Source organism: Tachyglossus aculeatus, chromosome 10 (assembly GCF_015852505.1).
Source record: "Tachyglossus aculeatus isolate mTacAcu1 chromosome 10, mTacAcu1.pri, whole genome shotgun sequence".
In the NCBI taxonomy this organism is placed as follows: domain Eukaryota; kingdom Metazoa; phylum Chordata; class Mammalia; order Monotremata; family Tachyglossidae; genus Tachyglossus; species Tachyglossus aculeatus.
Genome location: NC_052075.1, coordinates 7,955,471 through 7,976,481, shown reverse-complemented (window position 1 = coordinate 7,976,481; position 21,011 = coordinate 7,955,471). Strand labels below are relative to the sequence as shown.

The 21,011-nt window shown below is 39.2% G+C and overlaps 1 protein-coding gene across 1 annotated transcript in view; it reads right to left on the bottom strand.

Annotated features, from left to right (window-relative positions):
* SLIT2 (slit guidance ligand 2) overlaps window positions 1–21,011 on the bottom strand; it is a 320,705-nt gene that overhangs the window by 105,822 nt on the left and 193,872 nt on the right. Inside the window, exons 7-11 of the mRNA XM_038751941.1 lie at window positions 19,824–19,895; window positions 13,202–13,273; window positions 10,581–10,744; window positions 10,076–10,087; window positions 8,938–9,076 (exon numbers count right to left, since the gene is read on the bottom strand). Coding sequence (XP_038607869.1) covers window positions 8,938–9,076; window positions 10,076–10,087; window positions 10,581–10,744; window positions 13,202–13,273; window positions 19,824–19,895 — 459 coding nt within the window. The remainder of the gene's footprint in view (window positions 1–8,937; window positions 9,077–10,075; window positions 10,088–10,580; window positions 10,745–13,201; window positions 13,274–19,823; window positions 19,896–21,011) is intronic.

The following is a 21,011-nucleotide window of genomic DNA, read 5'->3' as shown; positions in this document are numbered from 1 at the left end:
GCCTAAGGAGGAGAGAGAGCAGGAATTTATTCCTCATTTCATAGTTGAGAGTAGGGAGGTGATATGCCCAAGGTCACATAGTTTAAGTGCTGGAGCCGGGATTAGAACCCAGATTTCGTGACTCTACCCAATGGGGGCTACTGGTTCTCTATTGAGATGTGTTAGTTTGGAATAAAGATCGTCAATTTTGAGATATCACATCCCTTGCCTATTATGTGATTTCCTGAAACTGGTATTTTGGAACTAGTTAATCTAGGAGGAAAGTTTACAGGTTGAGTGAAGGGTAGGTAGGATCTTGTCAGAAGTTGGAGGAAGGTTAAAATTTGAGGATTAGAGTTAAAGGAGGTTGGCAGAAATCACAGGAAAGAAGTGGATGACAAGGTAACAAGGCATAGGCAAAACTAGAGACACTCATGTTGAAAAGCTTTTCAATCACGATTCAATGACTGTGATGAGCTTAGTTTGGAAATCCCAAAATGAGCAATTTCCTAATTAATAATGGTAACTGTGCATTCCCTCCTTTCTGCATGAAACTTCCTCTCCCTTCACATCCAGCAGACCTCTGTTCTCTCCATCTCCAAAGTCCTTCTGAAATCACATCTCCTGGAAGCCTTCCCTGACTAGAAGAAGCATGGTCTAGTGGAAAAAGCTCAGGCTTAGAAGTCAGAGGGCCTGGATTCTACTTGCAGCTCTGCCACTTGCTTGCTGTGTGACCTTGGACAAGTCATTTCACTTCTTTGTGCCTTGGTTTCCTCATCTGCAAAATGGAGATTCAATGACCGTTCTCCCTCCTACTCAGATTGTGAGCCCCAAATGGCACCTGATGATATTGTACAGTGCTTTGCACTGTAACAAAAAATACAATTAATATTATTATTAATCAATCTCATCCCCCATCCTACGGCCCCTCAAAAACTACCACTGCACGACTTTCACATCACCTACATAAACACTCGGGTACTCACTCCACTTCCTTAGGACTTATCTTTATACTCTATTGCTTCCTCCTACCCATCACAGATTTTAGTGTCTTCATCCCTAACTTAATAGTCCTCCCTGATTGTGCCTACTCAGGCTATCATTTTCTCTGGAACTCTTCCAACCAAAATCCATCGATAAAGTGAGCCAACCTCATCGGTCTCTAGCATTGCATTTGTTCCTCTGAAAATTTTCCCTAAGTAGGGCTCGGCCTTAATTTTGGGAACTCAGAGCGACAAAAACATTTTCAAATGTTTTTCAAAACGAAACACTTATTATGATAGTAAAGTGTGGAGTGTAAATTCCCTTGTAGTATGTAAATTTCTTGTGGGCAGGGATTGTGTTTACCATCTTTGTTGTATTGTACTTTTCCAAGGGATTAGTACTGGGATCTCTGCACACAGTAAGTGCTCAGTAACTGCTATTTCACCCTCTGCCCCACAGCCCATATGTACATAGCCATCATTTCTTTTAATATCTGCCTTCCCCTCTAGACTGTCACCTCATGGTGGGAAGGGAATGTGTCTACCACCTTAGTACAGTTCTCTGCACACAGTAAGCACTCAATAAATACCCTGAATTAACTGATTAAAATAATTTGGCTATTATACAAAACTGTTCTAGATATTAGCTTCTACTTTCTTCTCCACCAGATGCTTTTCATCGGGTAGGCTAAAATGTCCCCAAATTGACTGTTCTGAATTTCCCCCGCTAACCAAAATGTTAATGAGGACTAAAATGCCCACAGAGCAGGGAACAACATAATGGAAGAGAAGGAGTATGGAAAATCATTCCCTGGGTAATTGAGATGTACTAAATTAAGAATTCACTCAGCTTTCAGTACATGGAGAGAAATGGGGAGAGAGAATGAGATAAATACAATGCTGACTCCACAACTTTCTTTACCATCAGCTCAGAATTTGGGGTTTTATTTTTGTGAATCTGAAAAGCTTTTCTGCAGCTAAAGCAATGGTAACAAGGGTAGCTGTCCAAAATAAGACTCTCTGACACCTTCCAACAAGGGAGAGAATTAAATTAGTCATCTTTGGTTTAGAAACTGTGGGTTGAGACACAGGTGGGTTTTGAAAGGTAGACATCTTTATAACTCATCTCACTTCATCGTTTGTGGTGACTCATTATAAAGTTGGACCCCTAGTTTTTGTATTACAAGCTCATCCAAAGTTTTGTTTAGCTACTGTTAATTATCCAATGGCTGATAAACAAAGACTATATGTGTGGGACAGGGACTGTCAGATGATGATGGCATTTATTAAGCACTTACTATGTGCAAAGCACTTTCTAAGGGCTGGGGAGGTTACAAGGTGATCAGATTGTCCCACGGGGGGCTCAGTCTTAATCCCCATTTTCCATATGAAGTAACTGAGGCCCAGAGAAGTTAAGTGACTTGCCCAAAGTCACACAGCTAACAATTGGCGGAGCCGGGATCTGAACCCATGACCTCTAGCTCCAAAGCCCATGCTCTTTCCACTGAGCAATGCTGCTTCTCAGATCTGATTAACTTGTATCTACCCCAGCACTAAGCACAGTGTTCGGCTCAGAGTTAGTGCTTAATGAACACTATCATTGTTATCTGATAATCTCCAGAGTGCATTAGTACTTTGAAAAACTTGGGGCCTCAAAACATGACCTGCTGGGTCAGATCTGTGGGCTAAACATCTCAAACCCAAGTTCATAGTCAATGAATTACATTAACTTTTTATTGACACCACACACTTCCACTTTAGGTTTCCCATTACCCAAAGGAGAACAAGATGGTCTTCACTGACCTACAAGAGCAATATGAGAAGGGGTGGTTTAATGCCTGAAAAGCTGTAAGAATCTTTGAAGTGATGGATTTGTGAGTACAAAGCATTTCAATTATCAATGATGTGCAGTGCCCTAGGGGAACTCTGGAGGGATCTGAACTCTTCGGAAATTTAAGCCCGAGGCTACAGAGCCCATCCAAGAAGCCCTCAGATCCTCCTCATCCTGATAGTTCTTCCTTTGATAGCCTTCTTAAAGTGGATGAGAGAGATTTAGGATACTACTGACCTGAAAGTTCCCCCCTGATTGGCAAAGGAGGATAACATGCTCTCTACTTACCTCAAAGGAGAATTATAAGGGTAAAAAGAGAGGCTGTATTTGAGGAGTTTAGAGCAACTGAGAAAAATGATATCTGTGAGAATTTACCCAGCCTCCAGTGAGTTTGCCATTTCAGCAACATATTGTACAAGTCAGACCAGAAAGGGTCTGTCATGAAAATTTGCAGCTAGAGAGCTGGGCTCCTTATTTTTTATTTCTATTTGACCAGATTCTCTGGTCTAGGCTCTGTCAGAGGGAAGGGGAAGTGAACCAACAAACTCTTTACCCTATAAGGGAGTGAAAGCATCCTCTCTGGTCTTCTCTTTAAATGAGTCTTGACCAGAGAAGAGATGGGATTGTCTGGGGCCAGGCATTGCCTGCCCCAAAGATGTTCCTTTCAGGACCATTTTGATAAGGTGTGCAAATGACCGAGAGTCCCCAAGACCTTGCTATGCAGGCTTTCACACATGTGGCAGGAAGGTAAAGGCACAAAATAGGATCCATTTCCACGACTTTCTGTCGAAAGACTGAGGGGATGGATAAGGTCATCCCTGGGCCCAGATCAACCTCCAAAACCTGAGAACAGCAGGAGTAGTAATAGTAGAAGCATTTAAGTGTTCATTTAGTGGGATGAACTATATTAGGTGCTTTGGAAATACAGAATAAAGAAATGACACATTCCCTGCCCACAAGAATCTTATACTCTGAGCAGACAAGCATAACAATATTTATAACTAGAGTGGTCATAAGAAATGATTGAGTGCACATATCACACCCTTAGACTGTGAGCTCCACATGGGACAGGAACTGTGTCCAACCTTCTTATCTTGTATTTACCACAGCATTTAGTCCAGTGGTTGGTACATTCATTCAATTCAATCGTATTTATTGAGGGCTTACTGTGTGCAGAGCACTGTACATTGTAAAGGGCTTGAATACCATAAATATTACATATAGTTGAGTGGTACGGAGGATGTAAATAAGTACACAGTGGTAGAGTTGGCTGAAGAGATGGCTATACCTCAGGGAACCGGGAAAGTATGGTGCCTGGCATATAGTAAGTGCTTAACAAATACCATCATCATTATTATTATTATTAAATTCATCCAGGAAAGCATGTATGAAGAGGTGGGATGAGCAGAAGACTTAGCATTGAGGAGATCTGTGGCCTGTCATATATGAAACCCTCATTTCAAATATCTACTCTCTCCCCCGGCTTATTCTTGCCCCTATCCCTCCGTGCCCAACTTTCACTCATTGTTCCTCTCAAGCTAACTTATTCACTGTGCCCAGTGATTATTTCTCTGCCACTGCCCTCTTGCTGATACCTCCCCACAGTTTAAACTTCTCTGGGCCTCAGTTCCCTCATCTGTAAAATGGGGATTAAAACTGTGAGTCCCCTGTGGGACAACCTGATCACCTTGTAACCTCCCCAGCGCTTAGAACTGTGCTTTGCACATAGTAAGTGCTTAACAAATACCATTATTATTATTATCTACAGAGCATTTCTTTCCCCATTTTCAAAGCCCTCCTAAAATCATATCTCCTCTGGGAGGTTTTCCCTGATTAATTTCAAATCTTCTTACCCTATATCCCCTGCCACCCACTTCCACATTATCACTTCCATGACTGCTAACTACCTGGGTCATGTCCATACAGTTATAGTCTGTTACACAATCCTATCTCTGCAGCACTTATGTAAATATTCCTATATTCTGCCACTTCTCCTACCTGAAATCTTACCCTATATCCCCTGCCACCCACTTCCACTTTATCACTTCCATGACTGCTAACTACCTGGTTCATGTCCATACAGTTATAGTCTGTTACACAATCCTATCTCTGCAGCACTTATGTAAATATCCCTATATTCTGCCACTTCTCCTACCTGAAATTTATTTAAATCACTGTCTCTCCCACTAGACTGTAAATTCCCTGATGACAAGGATCATGCCTGTTAATTCTATTACACTCCCCCAAGCACTTAGTACAGAGTTCTGCATACAGTAGGCACTTAGGAAACAGTTCTGATTAAGTGATGAGTAAACTCTGAGTCGTCAGAAATTTTTACTAAGTTGGTGGATCAAATTGTTAGCTCCTAGACAATTTTAAATCCTTTGGGGATTTAAAGAAGGGGGAAATTCAAGACAGAAGCTCAGAGAGATGCCAAAAAGACAATAGCTTGCATCGCAATACTATGGAGCTCGAATACGCTGAATTCCAGAGTATCCACATAAGATTGTACTCTTGCAAATGTTAACACCAGTGGAGAGAAGGCTTGAGACATTTGGGAGAAAAGAATCCTGTTTGGCTCCAGGTTTGGACTTCAAATGGGCAGTGCAGAGAGGGAAGATAGAACCAAGATGGGGAAAATGGCTCACTGTTGAAAGCATCACTTGCATCAGTCGCATTTCATAAGGAGGGGAGGTTACTTACCCAGACCCAAAGGAAAATCCATCAAGCAGGAAGCAGACCATGTATTTCCTTTACCCTGCTTGACTCAAATACTATTTCTGGTCTCAAATTGCATTATAAGCCCCAGGTATCATAAACATGCACATATCAACAAATATCCTCATTGAAGAGGATCTATTTTTGACCCTTTCCATATTTCTACCCCCAAAAAAAGACAGGGAGTCAATAAATCTTGAGAAGAATACAAAGCATGGAAAGAACAAAGCTGCGGACTCACTGTAAAAGCAGTGTGGCTCGATGGAAAGAGCCACGGGCTTGGGAGTCAGAGGTCATGGGTTCTAATCCCGGCTCTGCCACATTTCTGCTGTGTGACCTTGGGCAAGTCACTTAACTTCTCTGAGCCTCAATTACCTCATCTGTAAAATGGGGATTAAGACTGTGAGCCCCACGTGGGACAACCTGATCACCTTGTATCCCCCCCAGTGCTTAGAACAGTGCTTTGCACATAGTAAGCATTTAACAAATGCCATCATTAAATCAAAATAGCATCAGCAGTAAGCATGTAAAGGATATATTTATATATATATACACATAGATATCCTTTATATATTTATAGTATGCATTTATTATATATGTACCATATGTAGATACATATAGTAGTGTTAAATGAAGGAGAAAGAGTAGGCTACAAATATACTAACTTGACCTGATATGGGGACTAGCTCTCTTCTTACCAAGCACAGAGAAAAGATAAAAATGAATGGTCTTTGTCAGGAAAAGTCTCTAAGTTAAATTTGAGACAACCTCCTGACAGGGTTGAAGAAAGGCATTAAAATACTGCAGACAGCCAGATGATGATGATGATGGTATTTGCTAAGCGGTTACTATGTCTGAAGCACTGCTCTAAGCGCTGGGGAGAATACAAGGTGATCACATTGTCCCAGGACTCACAGTTTTAATCTCCATTTTACAGATGATGTAACTGAGGCTCGAGAAGGTAAGTGACTTGCCCAAGGTCACACAGCAGACATGTGGGGGAGATAGGATTAGAACCCATGACTTCTGACTCCCAAGCCCGTGCTCTTTCCACTGAGTCAAGCTGCTTCTCTAAGATAAATTCTCAGATAATTCTCAAATTCCATTCTCAGATAAATGAATGAATGCAGATGTGCACGTGTATAAATGCATGTACACCCCCCCATCCACAAACACACACAATGTGGTTTAGTAAAGGAGATTGCAATAATTCCTTGCTTGAACTATGTTTCACATTTCTGCCACCTGCAGCGTTATGACATGCAAGTATAGCCTTTTTCTAGCATCTGACCCTTCTCCACCTCTCTTCTAATCGCCCTCCATTCCAACGTTTCTCCATTTCTGATTTCTCTCCAGCCTATTTATCTTCCTATCCTCTAAAGTACTTCTACATTTACTGTTCACCCCTATATTTAATCCCTCCCAAACTTCATCCCAGCCAAAGCATTTCATCTTTGAAAACAGCAAATCCTCATCTAAACAGATTCCCATCATTCCTTCTCCTATTTTCTCCTGGAAATTTTCCTTACCACATACTGTTTCATGTATTTTCTCTGCCTTGAGGAAGGCACATTTTCAGACAAGAACATCAGAAGATCTTCCTATTCCTATCAAGTACATTGCCCTGAAGATCCCTTTGCTACACGGAATAAGCAAATGCATTTAGCTCTTTCTTTGATTTATATGGGTGGCTCTGAAAAAAGCCACTGGGGTATAAAGAAAAGTCACAGAGGAAATTCTTATTTCTTCTTGGGGTCCATGGCCTTCTTGGGTTTGGATGCTTTGGGTTTTGCATTCCTGACTCACAAGCCTGAAACCTCGGGGTTATCCTTGACTCCGTTCTCTTATTAACCCCACATATTCAATCTGTCATGAAAACCTGCCGGTCTCACCTTCACAACACCGCCAAGAACCACCCTTTCTTCTCTATCCAAACTGCTACCACATTAGTAAAATCATTCATTCTGTCCCGATTGCATTACTGCATCAGCATCCTTTCTGATCTCCCAACCTCTTGTCTTTCCCTACTTTATACTTCACTCTGCTGCCCTGATTATCTTTCTACAGAAACGTTCTGGGCATGTCACCCCGATCCTCAAAACTCTCCAGCGGTTGCCTATCCACCTCTATATCAAGCAGAAACTCCTCACTATTGGCTTCAAAGCTCTCCATCACCTTGCCCCCTCGTACCTCACCTCCCTTCTCTCTTTCTCCATCCCAGCCCCCACACTCCGCTCCTCTTGTGCTTACCTTCTCACTGTGCTGCTGTCGACCCCTGGCCCACATCCTAACTCTTGCGTGGAATGCCCTCCCTTTGCAAATCCACCGAACAATCACACTTCTCCCCTTCAAATCCCTACTGAAGGCTCACCTCCTCCAAGAGGCCTTCCCAGACTAAGCCCCCCTTGTCCTCAGCTCCCTCTACCCTCCCCAATCACCCCAACTCCCTCTCTTTGCTCTCTCCCTCCACCCCACAGCACTTGTGTATATAGTCATATATCTATAATTCTATTTATTTACATTAATACCTGCTTACTTCTTTTGATGTGTATATATCTATAATTCTATCTATTTATATTGATACTATTGATGCCTGTTCACTTGTTTTGATGTCTGTCTTCACCCTTCTAGACTGTAAACCTGTTATGGGCAGGGATTGTCTCTCTCTATTGCTGAATTGTATTTTCCAAGTGCTTAGTACAGTGCTCTGCACACAGTATTCATAGATGAATGCAAGGGAAAGCTATTCTCCAAGTGTTATTTGACTGCAATAAGAGCTTCCCAAAATTTGCTCTCACGAACCAGGTGGAAATGACCCCTGAAGAATAATAGCTCCTTCACTTGCTAGGAATGAGGTGAGTTAACCCCATTACTGAATTCAGCTCAGCTACCTTGCCCCTTTCATAGATTTAAACATTTTAGGGCAGTTTTTTTTGCACCACTTAATGTTCTTTCATTGTGAAAAACCCATGAACCACAAGAGAGAAAAAATATCTGTCTTCAATAGAAAGAAAATTAAAAAAAATACAGTACTGATTTATTTTCCCCTAACAGGGGTATTATATCAGTATTTAAAGACATTTTAGCAGATCCTACATGGTTCCTATTTTGGGGCCAATCACTGAAACACCCAACCACCTTCACTGAGATAATTGGTAAATTTTAAATTAGCCTCTAAGGAAGAAGGATACAATCAACACTGTTCTATTAGAAGGTGGCTGATTTATTTAAATGACAGTGTCAATGCACATAACAGATTGTTTTGAATGTTCACCTGATGGAATGCAGTAGTATACACTTTTGAACCGCACGTTGTCTGATTTTGTTCAAGGGGATTACACTAGAATTTATTATTTTGTGGACTGAAGTACTAAAAATGCAACGCACTTTGCATGCCCAAAGGTGGAAAAATGCAAGATTACCTACATTTCAGTAATGGTCTCCGGCAGGTTGGTGGGGATCTCAGTTAGACTTTTCCCTCGGCAGTCGACGATATTGTTACTACAAGTACATGCTGCAGGGCAGTGCAAAACACTGCAGGAGGGAGCCATGAAAGACTGGTGTCCTGGAAAAATCCCAAAACAAGATGCAAATCACCATTAACAGTTTAGTCCAAAACCAAAAAAAGAAAATTCAGGTACTAATGAAATGCCACTACAAACTCTGCTGGTTTCCCAAAGCAACAGTGATGCTAGCATAGAATAAATTTCATTTGAATCTTTCTGTGTTTGGGAGTAGCCTGGCCCCTGAAAATGAAGAACAGCTTTCTTTACATACATGATCTCAATTTCTAATCCATGCACTTATGACACTGTTAAAAAGAAAAGGAAAAGTAAAGAGGCTTCATGGAAACTTGGATTAAAAATCATCACATTAATTCTAAGCATCCTTTGTGCCACTGTCAGAGAAAGGCTACTGGGCTGTACCGAGTGCAGCATTTGGTCTGACAGTGTGGCACCTCTCTTGGTCTAGCATGGTTGCCACAAAAGGTACAATTGTTGCTCATAAGATGACATTGTGCAGCAAACATGGTTGCATTTTCAACTATCACCTTGTTAAAACTTGTGACATTGCATTCTTTCAGCCCATTCCGTAGTTGGAAACCATGTGACATTTAATTAGATGCAGATAAACAAAAGCCTCAGAATAACCTGGTGCTGACTGATACAAAAAAGAAAACTTGCACTAAAACACAATACAGGATTAAACAGAGTTGAATCCAATGCAATGAGAAATTTCAACACTGCTTTGTAATTGAGAAGGAAATGCATCCAGAGCTAGTAAAGCAACTTATTTCATGAAGGAAGAATGAACTGATCATACAAAAAGTGAATCAAATCTGCCTATTTAAGTTATTTCTTGCAATAAAATCCTTTAAATATGGATGCTGCTACGAAGTGGATATATATGTTGTAACCACACCCTTAGAAAGACTCATTGTTGTGGTCAAGCACCACAGAGAAGGTGTTGGACATTAATCCTTTCCAAATACTTTAAGGGAATTCCCAATTTTTTAGGTAACTTTGATTCTCAGTCTTTAAAATAAAAAAGAAATTGAACTTGCCTTCTTCCTCATCTAGAAAATTGGAAGGAAAAAAATGAATAAAGAGAAAAAGTGGTTAGTAATGAACGGTTAGTCATTTCACTGTTTAAACACAAAATCAACCAGGTGAAGTTAAAGCATACCAAGGGTACCAAGGGAGAATTTAATATGGGGAGACACACTTCGGAGAAACATAGTATAAAAAACATGCAACCCAAAACATCAAAAAAAGACTACAAACTCCCTCAAAAAGAAAGTTCCTCACCATCACCACTGCAATATAGCTGTAGCACATCTCACAGTTAATCTTAAAGCTAACTCCCTGGATTTTTCCAGCGCTTAGAACAGTGCTTTGCACATAGTAAGTGCTTAACAAATGCCATCATTATTGTTATTATCACCAGCAAAAGAGAGATATTAGTGAAGAGTGCACACGTTAGTGGCCTTTTTTAGCAGGAACTTAGGCGTGCATTAGGAGAGGGCTATCCCAGCATCACAGAGGAGTGTGAGAATCGGTCCCCCTTACCACTGCAGACAAATTCTCGTTTCTGAACCTCAGCTACATTATGGCCTTTCAGGTGGGAAGGACCCATACATTGAGTGTAGAGGCCAACCCGAGGTCTTTGACGCAGCCAGTCGGAGAGCCAGGCCAGATGGCAGTCACAGTAGAGGTTGTTGGAATGGAGTCGACTGAATGAGAAGAAACAAGTCAACATGCTTTAATTAACGAGAAACCCGAAGGCCACTGTTTCACCTTCCTGGAAGATTTGCTAATAATACGTCTTTAATGAGAGTTCCACCTTGTCTATTTTCCTTTTGAAGTTGAGAGCTCTTGCCTGAGTGGTTTTATTTATAAGCACGCAATGTGGGGAGGGGGAAACGCTGTTTTAGTTTCAGTCTAATTAGTTTAATATGGGGGGAAAAAAAAGGTTTGCTACCACGAAATTAAGTCTCTAAAGTTTCTTCTCCTTTCCTTCATTGTGAGTTAAGCAAATATACAAGAGCTTGAAAACAGTCACAGGATTCTTTAGTTTGGGACCTAACAAAAGGGTGAGGGGACAAAAAAAATCTAAAGTAAATTGCTCTATGGTGGTAACTTACTGACAGCAAGGGGAAGAAAACGTGAATAAAAGATTTGGCTCCCAATTAGAAATATCAGTAAGTCTTGCCATTATTAGTCTCTATAGAAACTGCTTGCAAAATCCTTTTAGCAGGTCACATTCATTTTCTGCTGAACAAGACAGAATAATAATTCAATATAAAACACTTCATTCACATCCCTTTTCTGATTTCCTTCCTTTTTGTTTAATCACAGAAGAGGGGATTAGCTGCTTTTGGCTCTTGGGGACCCATACTCAAAAGCAGTGCCTGAAATTAAAAGACACAAATGGCAGCGAATGAAGGAATTAACCAAGTTGCCTCTCTGTTGGCAGGAACCTGCACAAGATCATGGCTCCCTTCCAAGAGGGGAAAAAGCACTTTGCCATTAATAAAATATCAAACTGATGCATTCACCAAATTAGGTAAATTACTTCAAACTGGCTTTTATGTTTCCACAAACTAAAGAAAAGGTTATCCAGAGCTATAAATCAAAGCCTTATTCCCAGAATCTCCCATAACAATGTAATGTCATTTCAGCCCTTTTTAGCTGATGTGCTCAATTCTAACAGTAATGGATATTAAAACTCAAAACCTAGTCCAGAAAGTTAATTAGGCCATAAAGAATAAAAAAATTTAAATAACATAAAGGCTACAGAAAAATAAAGCAAAAAATAAAGCACATACATCTAAATTGAAGTTGACAATCTGACAATCAATCTGTCCTGACTGAGCCCAAGGTACTTGAGCCCTAAATGTGATAAGGCTGAAATCCCACAGCAACTGGTGCTGAATCTTCCTGCACTGAATTCTGGGTGTCCCTGTCCCCAGTTTTTGCAACCATAAATCCTCATTTTCATTTGTGGGGTAACCTTTCCTTACTTCTTGTTTGGAAGGGAGCAAATGACAATTGCTCAAAGATACACTTTTGAACGGGGAATGAATAAATGCTCATTCAGAACATAGTGAGAGGGAATTATACAGCACAAAGCGAGGGAAATTTGGCAAACAGGTAGTTAATTTGATCAATTTAAGTGTCCTGACTGCATCATTCATGTCTCAGAATGATTTTTCAGCCTGAATTAGAGATAATTTTCTCATATACACCTGATACTTTTCAACTCACGCTTCCAAATTCTCATCTCTAAATTATGTATTTAAGAGCTATGGTATATTATATGGGTATATGGGATTATGGGATCAAAAACTATTCATCATGAAATGCATTTTAATCAATCAATTTTAAAATGACCCATTTTTATGAACTAAGAAGGTGTGAAGCTCTAAATGTGCTTTATCCTTCCAAACCTATATTCACTTCAGTAATAATAATTGCCACTGAAGAGTTCTACTGTCTTGCAAGTACATTTTCCAACACAGAGCTTCCAGAACAGTACTCTTTCAAGTCAATTGCTTGACTTGTTTCTAAAGTCAAGGCACATTTAAATTACCTAGTCAGCTAACATTTACCTTTCTACCAAAACAAATTAAAAGGGCCAACCTGAGTTGAATTTCTTTCTTTTTTTCAGGAAAAAAGGCAAACCACTTCTTTGGAAAATGCATTTTTATTGGCTATGGGACTATTTTAATATCTGACCTACACCCCCTAAAATACACACTTTTTAACATAAATGCCAACACAACCTGATTATGAAAACCCTGGAAGAGATGCTGTAATTTTATGTTACAAAGAATGTTTGAGAGCCCGTTTAGTTTTATTACCGTCTGCTTGCAGCAGTAATAAAATCATGAAGATTTTCCATTTATCACTTATGACAGCCAATCAAAAAGTCTTCTATTTCCTAATGAAATACGACCTACAGGCAGCTCTAAGTAAACCAAATTTTCACCTTCCCCCAAATAAAACTTCCACTATTTTGAATAGTATGTTATCGTTTGTAAATTTTTGAAGAAATAATTATCCCATTCACTCCTCACCAACCATGAAGATCATTCTTCTAAACGACTGATAGAACAGAGCCAATAACAGCTAATGAGAGAATTTGCTGGGTTCAGAACAGACAATGGAGCTACACAATGACTACTTACAAGGTTCTAAGTTTTGGCATATGGTTAAAACTTGCCACTGAGAGCCGAGTGATGTTGTTATTGTTGAGAGTGCTGTAAAAAAAGGAAAAAAAGTTAGAACACCACAGATTTGAAGCTGATTTTATTCAATATATAGCATTCATAGAAATCATTAAGAATTATTTCAGAGGTATGTTTGCTTATCAATTACCACTAGCAACTTGCTAACATATTACTTTGCAGAAGCACGCTATTTCAGAACAGTTCATTATTTCCTAGCATTTACTAAGGCCTAATAAACTCCTCTGCAATGAAGAACTTACAAAGTTACTGTAGTCCAAGTGCGCATTTAAAGTAAACAAGAAGCACTCTAAACAATTATAGCATGTTTCCCCTCCCATTTTTCAAAGATCTCACACACCTAAATGAAAACATTTAACATAGAACTCTATGCTTCTTAAATACAGTAGACAAGCTGTCATGTAAGTGTCAAACTGGGAAGTATTTCCATTTATAGAATATACCATATTTGCTTTTAGCAAATAACTTTGGAGCAAAAATTGGTGACCGTCCTTTCATTAGAACAGTGCCCAGCGCTCAGGACAGTGCTCCAGCGCTTAGAACAATGCTTTGCACATAGTAAGTGCTTAATAAATGCCATTATTATTATTATATTTGCATAAGGTAGATTGTTGAATTTAGTGCATATCACACCATTTTTAGAGCAGGAAACATCAAAACACTCACAAATACAGTGAACTCTCCAAATTTGCAGATAAAATGAAGATCTTCTGGGCCATGAAATACCATGGAGACAAGGGGACATTTTCAAAAGACCCAATATGGTCAAGTGAATGACCATAAAAATGATAGATGAAAATGGGAGCAAATACACCTAGAGAAAATAACCCAGATTATGAGTACATAGGAAAGGGATGTAAGTTATCAGTCGCAGTCCAAGAAAAAGGCCTTGGAAAGCTCCACAATTGTTTAAGGTACGACATAGGTCCAAAAGGCCAACAAAAATACTAGAATTATCAAAATAGGTATTGGAAGCGAAAGTAAAGGCACAATTCTGACATTTTTAAAAATCAAGTCAGTTCCAGTTGCCACATTATAGGAATGACATAATAAAGTCTACAATTACCCTCCCAATTGTTTAGCAGTGTTCTGCACACAGTAAGCGCCCAAGCTCAGCACTTGACTGACTCAGCAGAGCCACCAAGGTGATTGTCAAGAGGAAGTAGCTTACGTTTGCAGCCAGAGTGGAAAAGAAAAAAATTAGGGCTCTTCAGTCTGGAATGACAAAAGCGAAGGGCCATGGGTGAAGTTATAAAATGAAGAAGAGAGTTGGGGGCAGTGGAGAAAAGTGAACAAAGAATTGTTCTTCAAATCCCACCACATGAGGTCCAAGGGTCTTTGTCATCCCCAATCTAGACGGTGAGCCCGTTTGTAGACTGTGAGGTCGTTATTGGGTAGGGACCGTCTCTATCTGTTGCCAAATTGTACTTTCCAAGTGCTTAGTACAGTGCTTTGCACACAGCAAGTGCTCAATAAATACGATTGAATGAATGAATGAATGAAGGGCCATCCATTAAGTCTGAAGGTGGAAAGTTCAAACAGTATGTTGCAGGTGTTCAACATGAAAAATAAATATACTGACAAAGGGATTAGGTAAATTATTCATAAACCTATGGTTTGGTTATTATAGGGAAAGATTTGGGATGGAGAAGATACTCTCCAAACCCCTTGCTGGAGGACAATCATTCTTCTGCTCCAAGCATCTTTCAATTTATATACTGACCGGGCAAGTAATTCACATTGACTCACCACGATAGCAGTGGTAGATTAGCATGCTGTGGCTCTTAACTAGTTCCGAGTCACGCATCCTCTCCAGAGACAGACAGCACCCACATAGGCCTTGACCCCCAGAGCTGTCAGACACTGTGTGGGGGAAAGGGAGTGGAGGGAAGTGGGGAGGAAGCAGACACCGCAGCGTGATGACGGCTAATTGCAATTGCCATAGGTTCTGGGCCAAATCAGTCCCACTGTGGGGGAAACTAGAGTCACTTCCTCATTCCAATTCCCTACAGCCTTTATTTTGACTGCACAATAAGTTTGTGTTGGGTGTGGAAAATGTGGAAAGTGGCTTACCAGCCAAAATAATTGCTTGCCCCAGCTTTAGTGCCTTGGTGTGAGAATTCTGTCTATTAAGGTATTCAGTATGATGCATGCCATCTCCATAATATCATTGAAATATAAGGACTTATATTTGTATATATGTATATGTATATATTTGTATATATGTATATTTGTTTGCATGTATTTATTTCTCTATTTATTTTACTTGTACATATTTAGTCTATTTTATTTTGTTATATGTTTTGTTCTCTATCTCCCCCTTCCAGACTGAGAGCCCACTGTTGGGTAGGGACCATCTCTATATGTTGCCAACTTGTACTTCCCAAGTGCATAATACAGTGCTCTGCACACAGTAAGCACTCAATTAATACGATTGATTGATTGATTGATTGATTGACTTCCTATTCAGAGTAACCTTAAGGAAACAGGCAGCCAATTCTCGCAATAGAGGACGTACCCTCGAGGACATAAAAAGGCACCCGCCCCAATTTCTGTGCCATGGGTTAAGATGGAGTCTTGCTTGATACCGGTTAGGGAGGAAGCACTCTTAGATAAGGAGCTGAGGTAGGTAGTTCTTCCCACCATCCCCAAAATGTGATGGTGGCTGTCCCGTGGGGTAAGTGTAATATCAGAGAAGCGTAAGAGGAAGGAAGAGGCTCTGTAATCCAGGAAGCATACAGGTGTGGAAACCTACAAACCCTTTAGCATTAGTCCCTGTAAATGAGATGGAAGAGAGGTTGGAGGGGGTGAAAAAGATTTGCATAATGGAGGTCCAAATTCCTTAAGCACTGCTCTGAGCCTATCAATTTTAATAATGATTCATTTAAAGTACGACTTACTAGTACAGAACTGCATTTATTTTCAATATAAAATATAAAGGAGGACCTTCCTCTTGGGTAGTTTTCAGCCACAGCCATTTCTACCCCCACAGCACCTGTATATATGTATATATGTTTGTACATATTTATTACTCTATTTATTTATTTATTTATTTTATTTGTACATATCTATTCTATTTATTTTATTTTGTTAGTATGTTTGGCTTTGTTCTCTGTCTCCCCCTTTTAGACTGTGAGCCCCTGTTGGGGAGGGACTGTCTCTATATGTTGCCAACTTGTACTTCCCAAGCGCTTAGTACAGTGCTCTGCACACAGTAAGTGCTCAATAAATACGATTGATTGATTGATTGATCCATGTGGCCTCTCCAAACACAAACAACTCCCATCATGCTTGAGGGTTGCGAAGGCTATCAACAATAAAAGTCAACTTAAAAGTAGGCTTTATTTTGATAATTAAAAGGCCAATGTGAAAGGTATAATTAAGCCAAATCTAAAATGCACTTTGATTTATTTAATGATGCTTCCCAAGGCCATCTCCCTATAGTTCAAAGTAATGTGAAAGGGGGACAATCAGGAGGGCCAAATGAGAACTCAAACACTGTGGATAAATGTGGCAGATTTGGGGGTGTCAAATTTTATGTTGCTGCCCGTATGCTTTTGTCAGATGCCTTCCAAGTGTCCATTAAATTTTACATTATGTAGATTGTTGCCCCTATGTCCAAACAATGAGAATGGACTCATTTTACATTTCCGGCATAAGGCTTTCATACCCTATTTTCTAAAACGCAGGAGTTGTTTATAAGAAAAATATAGCTATAAGGACATAATGTTCACAACAGAGGAATTTGGGAGTAGGATTTCTTTTAATATTCATTTGATTCACCTGGCTCATCTTTAAATCATAAGTGACTTCTATTTAAATAACACCAGTTAGTAGTATTCGTTTTTAAATGGTGGGTCCCTGATAGAGCTTCAATGAATGATGACATAGATAATTGTAAGACTTAAACTTTGATTAAAATCAGAGATAGTTTATTTTTTTCCTCTCAGGCCATAATACTGCTAATCTAACACTGATAAAGTTAGGTAAGGGGAAAAAGGACCTGGCCTCAATAAAGTTAAGTAGCTCTATTTTAGGTGCGCATTTTCAGGTACCCAGGCCAACAATGTCAAAGCCTGGCTCCCGGACATGACATATGGAGCATGACATATTGTTTTGCCTAGAACACAATATGCACCTAATGTGTGCAAAGCACTTCTCAGCATTTCAGATGCATAGTGTAAGTTTTAATAGTCTCTGAAGTTTACAAAAGTACAGTTTCAGGAGCTGATCAAGAAAGCAGTTACCAAAAAGCATACTACAAAAATTCTAGTAACAAGAGAAATAAGCTCTTGACATATATACATTGTATGAAGCACACAAAAAACCCAAACTTTTCAATCTTTAATTTCAATAATCTAATCTTATTCTAAGGAAGAGTTATCATTATCGAACACATTTATACCACTTAGTTATATTTTAGATGACTTCCTAGAATCATCAAAATGCTTTCTGCCACATTTTCAGATCACTCAAAAGAATGCCTGTGTTTTTGAAGTCAGGGACTTTAATATCAATTATCTTTCTGTGCTCCATGAAATCCACCTGTTCAGACATGATGACTGATTGAATGGATTCTCTAATATTAAGGAGGAAAGCGTTTCTCGGTTGTATTAATATTTTACACTTCACACAGAATCCTTTGGAGACTCTCTTTTCTTTTTTTCCTCCTCAAAATATGGAAGCTTAGAACATTTCACCTATAAAACTAATCAGTATCTTTACCATAAAAAAGCAGTTTAGAGTTGTTCAAAATCTTCTACATGTTAGACAGATGAAATTAACTTCTAATTAGCATATTTAGTTTTTTCCTGATAGTTAATAGAATGGCTCTCTTGTGACAAATTTGTCTGCACACCTTGAACACAAAATTCCTTTGTATTTTGAAATTACACCACTTCTGTATGACCCCAGCTGGGCACTAAAAATAATGTCTTTGAAATATTATCAGCAACTCTGATTTATTTAAGAAAGCAGTTAAAGACATATTAGCTCAATGACCATTCACAGAAAGTACTTAGGAAGAAGACTTTATAGAGAAAATTCACATTAAAACTGCTTTTACTCAATTCCCTAGAGGTAAAGTTACAATTATATTGATAGGATTTGGAAAACAACCTTCAAAGGCCAAATATGAAAATATAAAGCAAGGAACACTTGGTTCAGCTTCCAATTTGCTTAGCTTAAATTCACCACTGCTTTTAGCACTGAGGTTTAGAAAATTCAAATCCTATTCAGTTAACTTATTAGACTCAATCAAGAGAAAACCAAACATCAAGAATAAAATAATAATAAACACTGAATTTTCTCAGAGAAAGTCACTCACACACAACATGGATCTACTGGTTTAACACAAATACCGTCCTTCTCTTTGACAGGACACATTCTGTCCACTGAACTCGTTTTATAAACTGATGGCGTCTGTTCTCAGGAGGGCTTCGTGATTTTTGGAAAACTTCCAACAAAAAGGCAGAAAATTCAACCCTGCTACCCCTTTTTAATTCAATTTTGGATTTCTGGGGGTATTATTTAACCAACGGTGATTTCAAACAACAGATTTCACTCTTCAGATGAGGAATAAAATCTTTTGCCACCCTTATATGAATAAAATCACCAATAGTGTGAGTTTTGAAATGAAAAATATCCCAGGAATTAAAAGTATGTCTTTGATTCTTCAGTGCTCTTTCCTTCTGCATATACATTTCAGTTTCTATTCTGAGGTCTAGGTTCAGAGGAAATCATTTTGTTATACTTTTCACCATTTTTTGACAGTTATTTCAAGACAGTGAGGAAAAAGTCAAGTTGAAAATAAAAAAAACCCCCTCAATCCTTAATCAATGCAATGCAGACACAAGTTATCATCGATCGTATTTATTGAGCACTTACTATGTGCAGAGCACTGTACTAAGCGCTTGGGAAGTACAAATTGGCAACATATAGAGACAGTCCCTACCCAACAGTGGGCTCACAGTTATGCCACTCCTAAGTCAGGAGTGAAGCATCTTAATGTGGGCAGGTTCAGTGGCTCCAGAAAACAAGCGCTAGTTCTGGTCAGAAAATCAGCTCATCGAGTATTAATTTGAAATGGGTCTGAAAGCAACGCTGTCTTCTAAGGAAAGGTCATCATTATTCATAATTGCATAACATACCAACTATAAAAACGAGCCAACACACCAGGAAAACAATGAAACATCTTGCTAAAAAATAAAGGCATGGGTGGGAAAAAATATCCTTTTAGGAGACTGCTTCTATTTGATGATCTACATTTCCTAGAAATACCAAATCATTCTGCCAGTGTATCTCGCTATATGAAAGAACAGTGAAAATGGCAGGATAGTGGTGTGTGTATATGTTCCAATTTTTAATCATTAAAACACACATTTTCACATCTCTGTAGACAGATGTGTGAGCATTATTTTACGGTCTCCCTCGGAGTTTTTTGAGGCATCTTTTCATTACCGCCTTTTGGCACCGGGGCTGCTGCTAGAAGATAAGCCTTGTACATTTGAAGTCCCTAGATACAAAGCCCCGGTTCAGAGTAAGAGATACGAGCAGTACTTACAGCACTTCCAGGTCGCGGAGAGCCCTAAATGCCCCATCTTCAATACAGCTGATCTGGTTGTAATCCAGTTGCCTGTTAAACAGATTAGGAGGATACACGTAAAAGAGATGAACACTAGCAGTGCTCGGCGTGAGGGAAGCTTCCTTAAGAGTCTTCTAGCTAGGCCACACTGACTGAACTGCTCTCAGATATACACCCATCTTCTTAAGGATGTCACACGCCATTCTGGCCTCGATGCTGCCTCTGAAATCTCTTTTTGTTCTCAACTGTCTGCGCAAACAGCCGCTCTGGGAGAGCTCCAGTAAATAATAACTGCACCTTATATTAAATGCCAAAGGAATGCAATTTCATTACATCAAGAAAAGCTATCCATTAAAAGCTCTCAGCGTCATCTTGCTGAAACAATTTCATTAAGGTAAAGGACTGTAAATCACTTAATGTCACATGCATCCCCTCAGTGACCTAACAGAATCCATTTATCAGAGAAGCTCAGCTGCATGTTAATTTCACTATCCTTGGCAAGAAAGAGTAAGAGACTACTTTAACTTCTTTTTCTGTAAGGACAGTTTCTAGAATCAGATCAAATTGAGAATCAGCAATATCCTCTTCACACATAGTTTTTCCAGTGATATTCTCTCTGAAACCAGCACTAATTCTGCAAAACCTTTACTATCATTTCTTGCATAATTTTATTCCTCAAGTATATGCAGATAGTTTTTATTACAGCAATGACATTTTTGTATTCAGGAACTTAAACTCATCAATGTCATCCAATATCATATTAATCTTTAAGTATTAAGTTATGAAAAATGTATCTTATCCCTCTGAAGGGCACCGTTACCTCCTCCAACTGAAAATATGTCCTCAGAACATATTGCCCAAGTCTGGTAAAGACAGATGTGTGCATAGAAATACACAGTTTTATTCATGAATAGGTGCGCACATATGGAAATAAATGAAACCTAAGACACTGCAAGGTAATTCAAAAAAGAGCAAAAACCAAAGCCAAAGTGATTCTACAACTGACTGGATATCCTATTGTTCTGCTATAAAGCTATCAAGATAATCCCCACCGGCTAATTCAAAATCCTGCTTGCGCTTACTCCCTAATCAGTTTTATCAAAATTAGTGGGGTTTTCCTGTACATTTGTAGATATTCCCATTTCACCCAAATAAGTCATCAGTCAA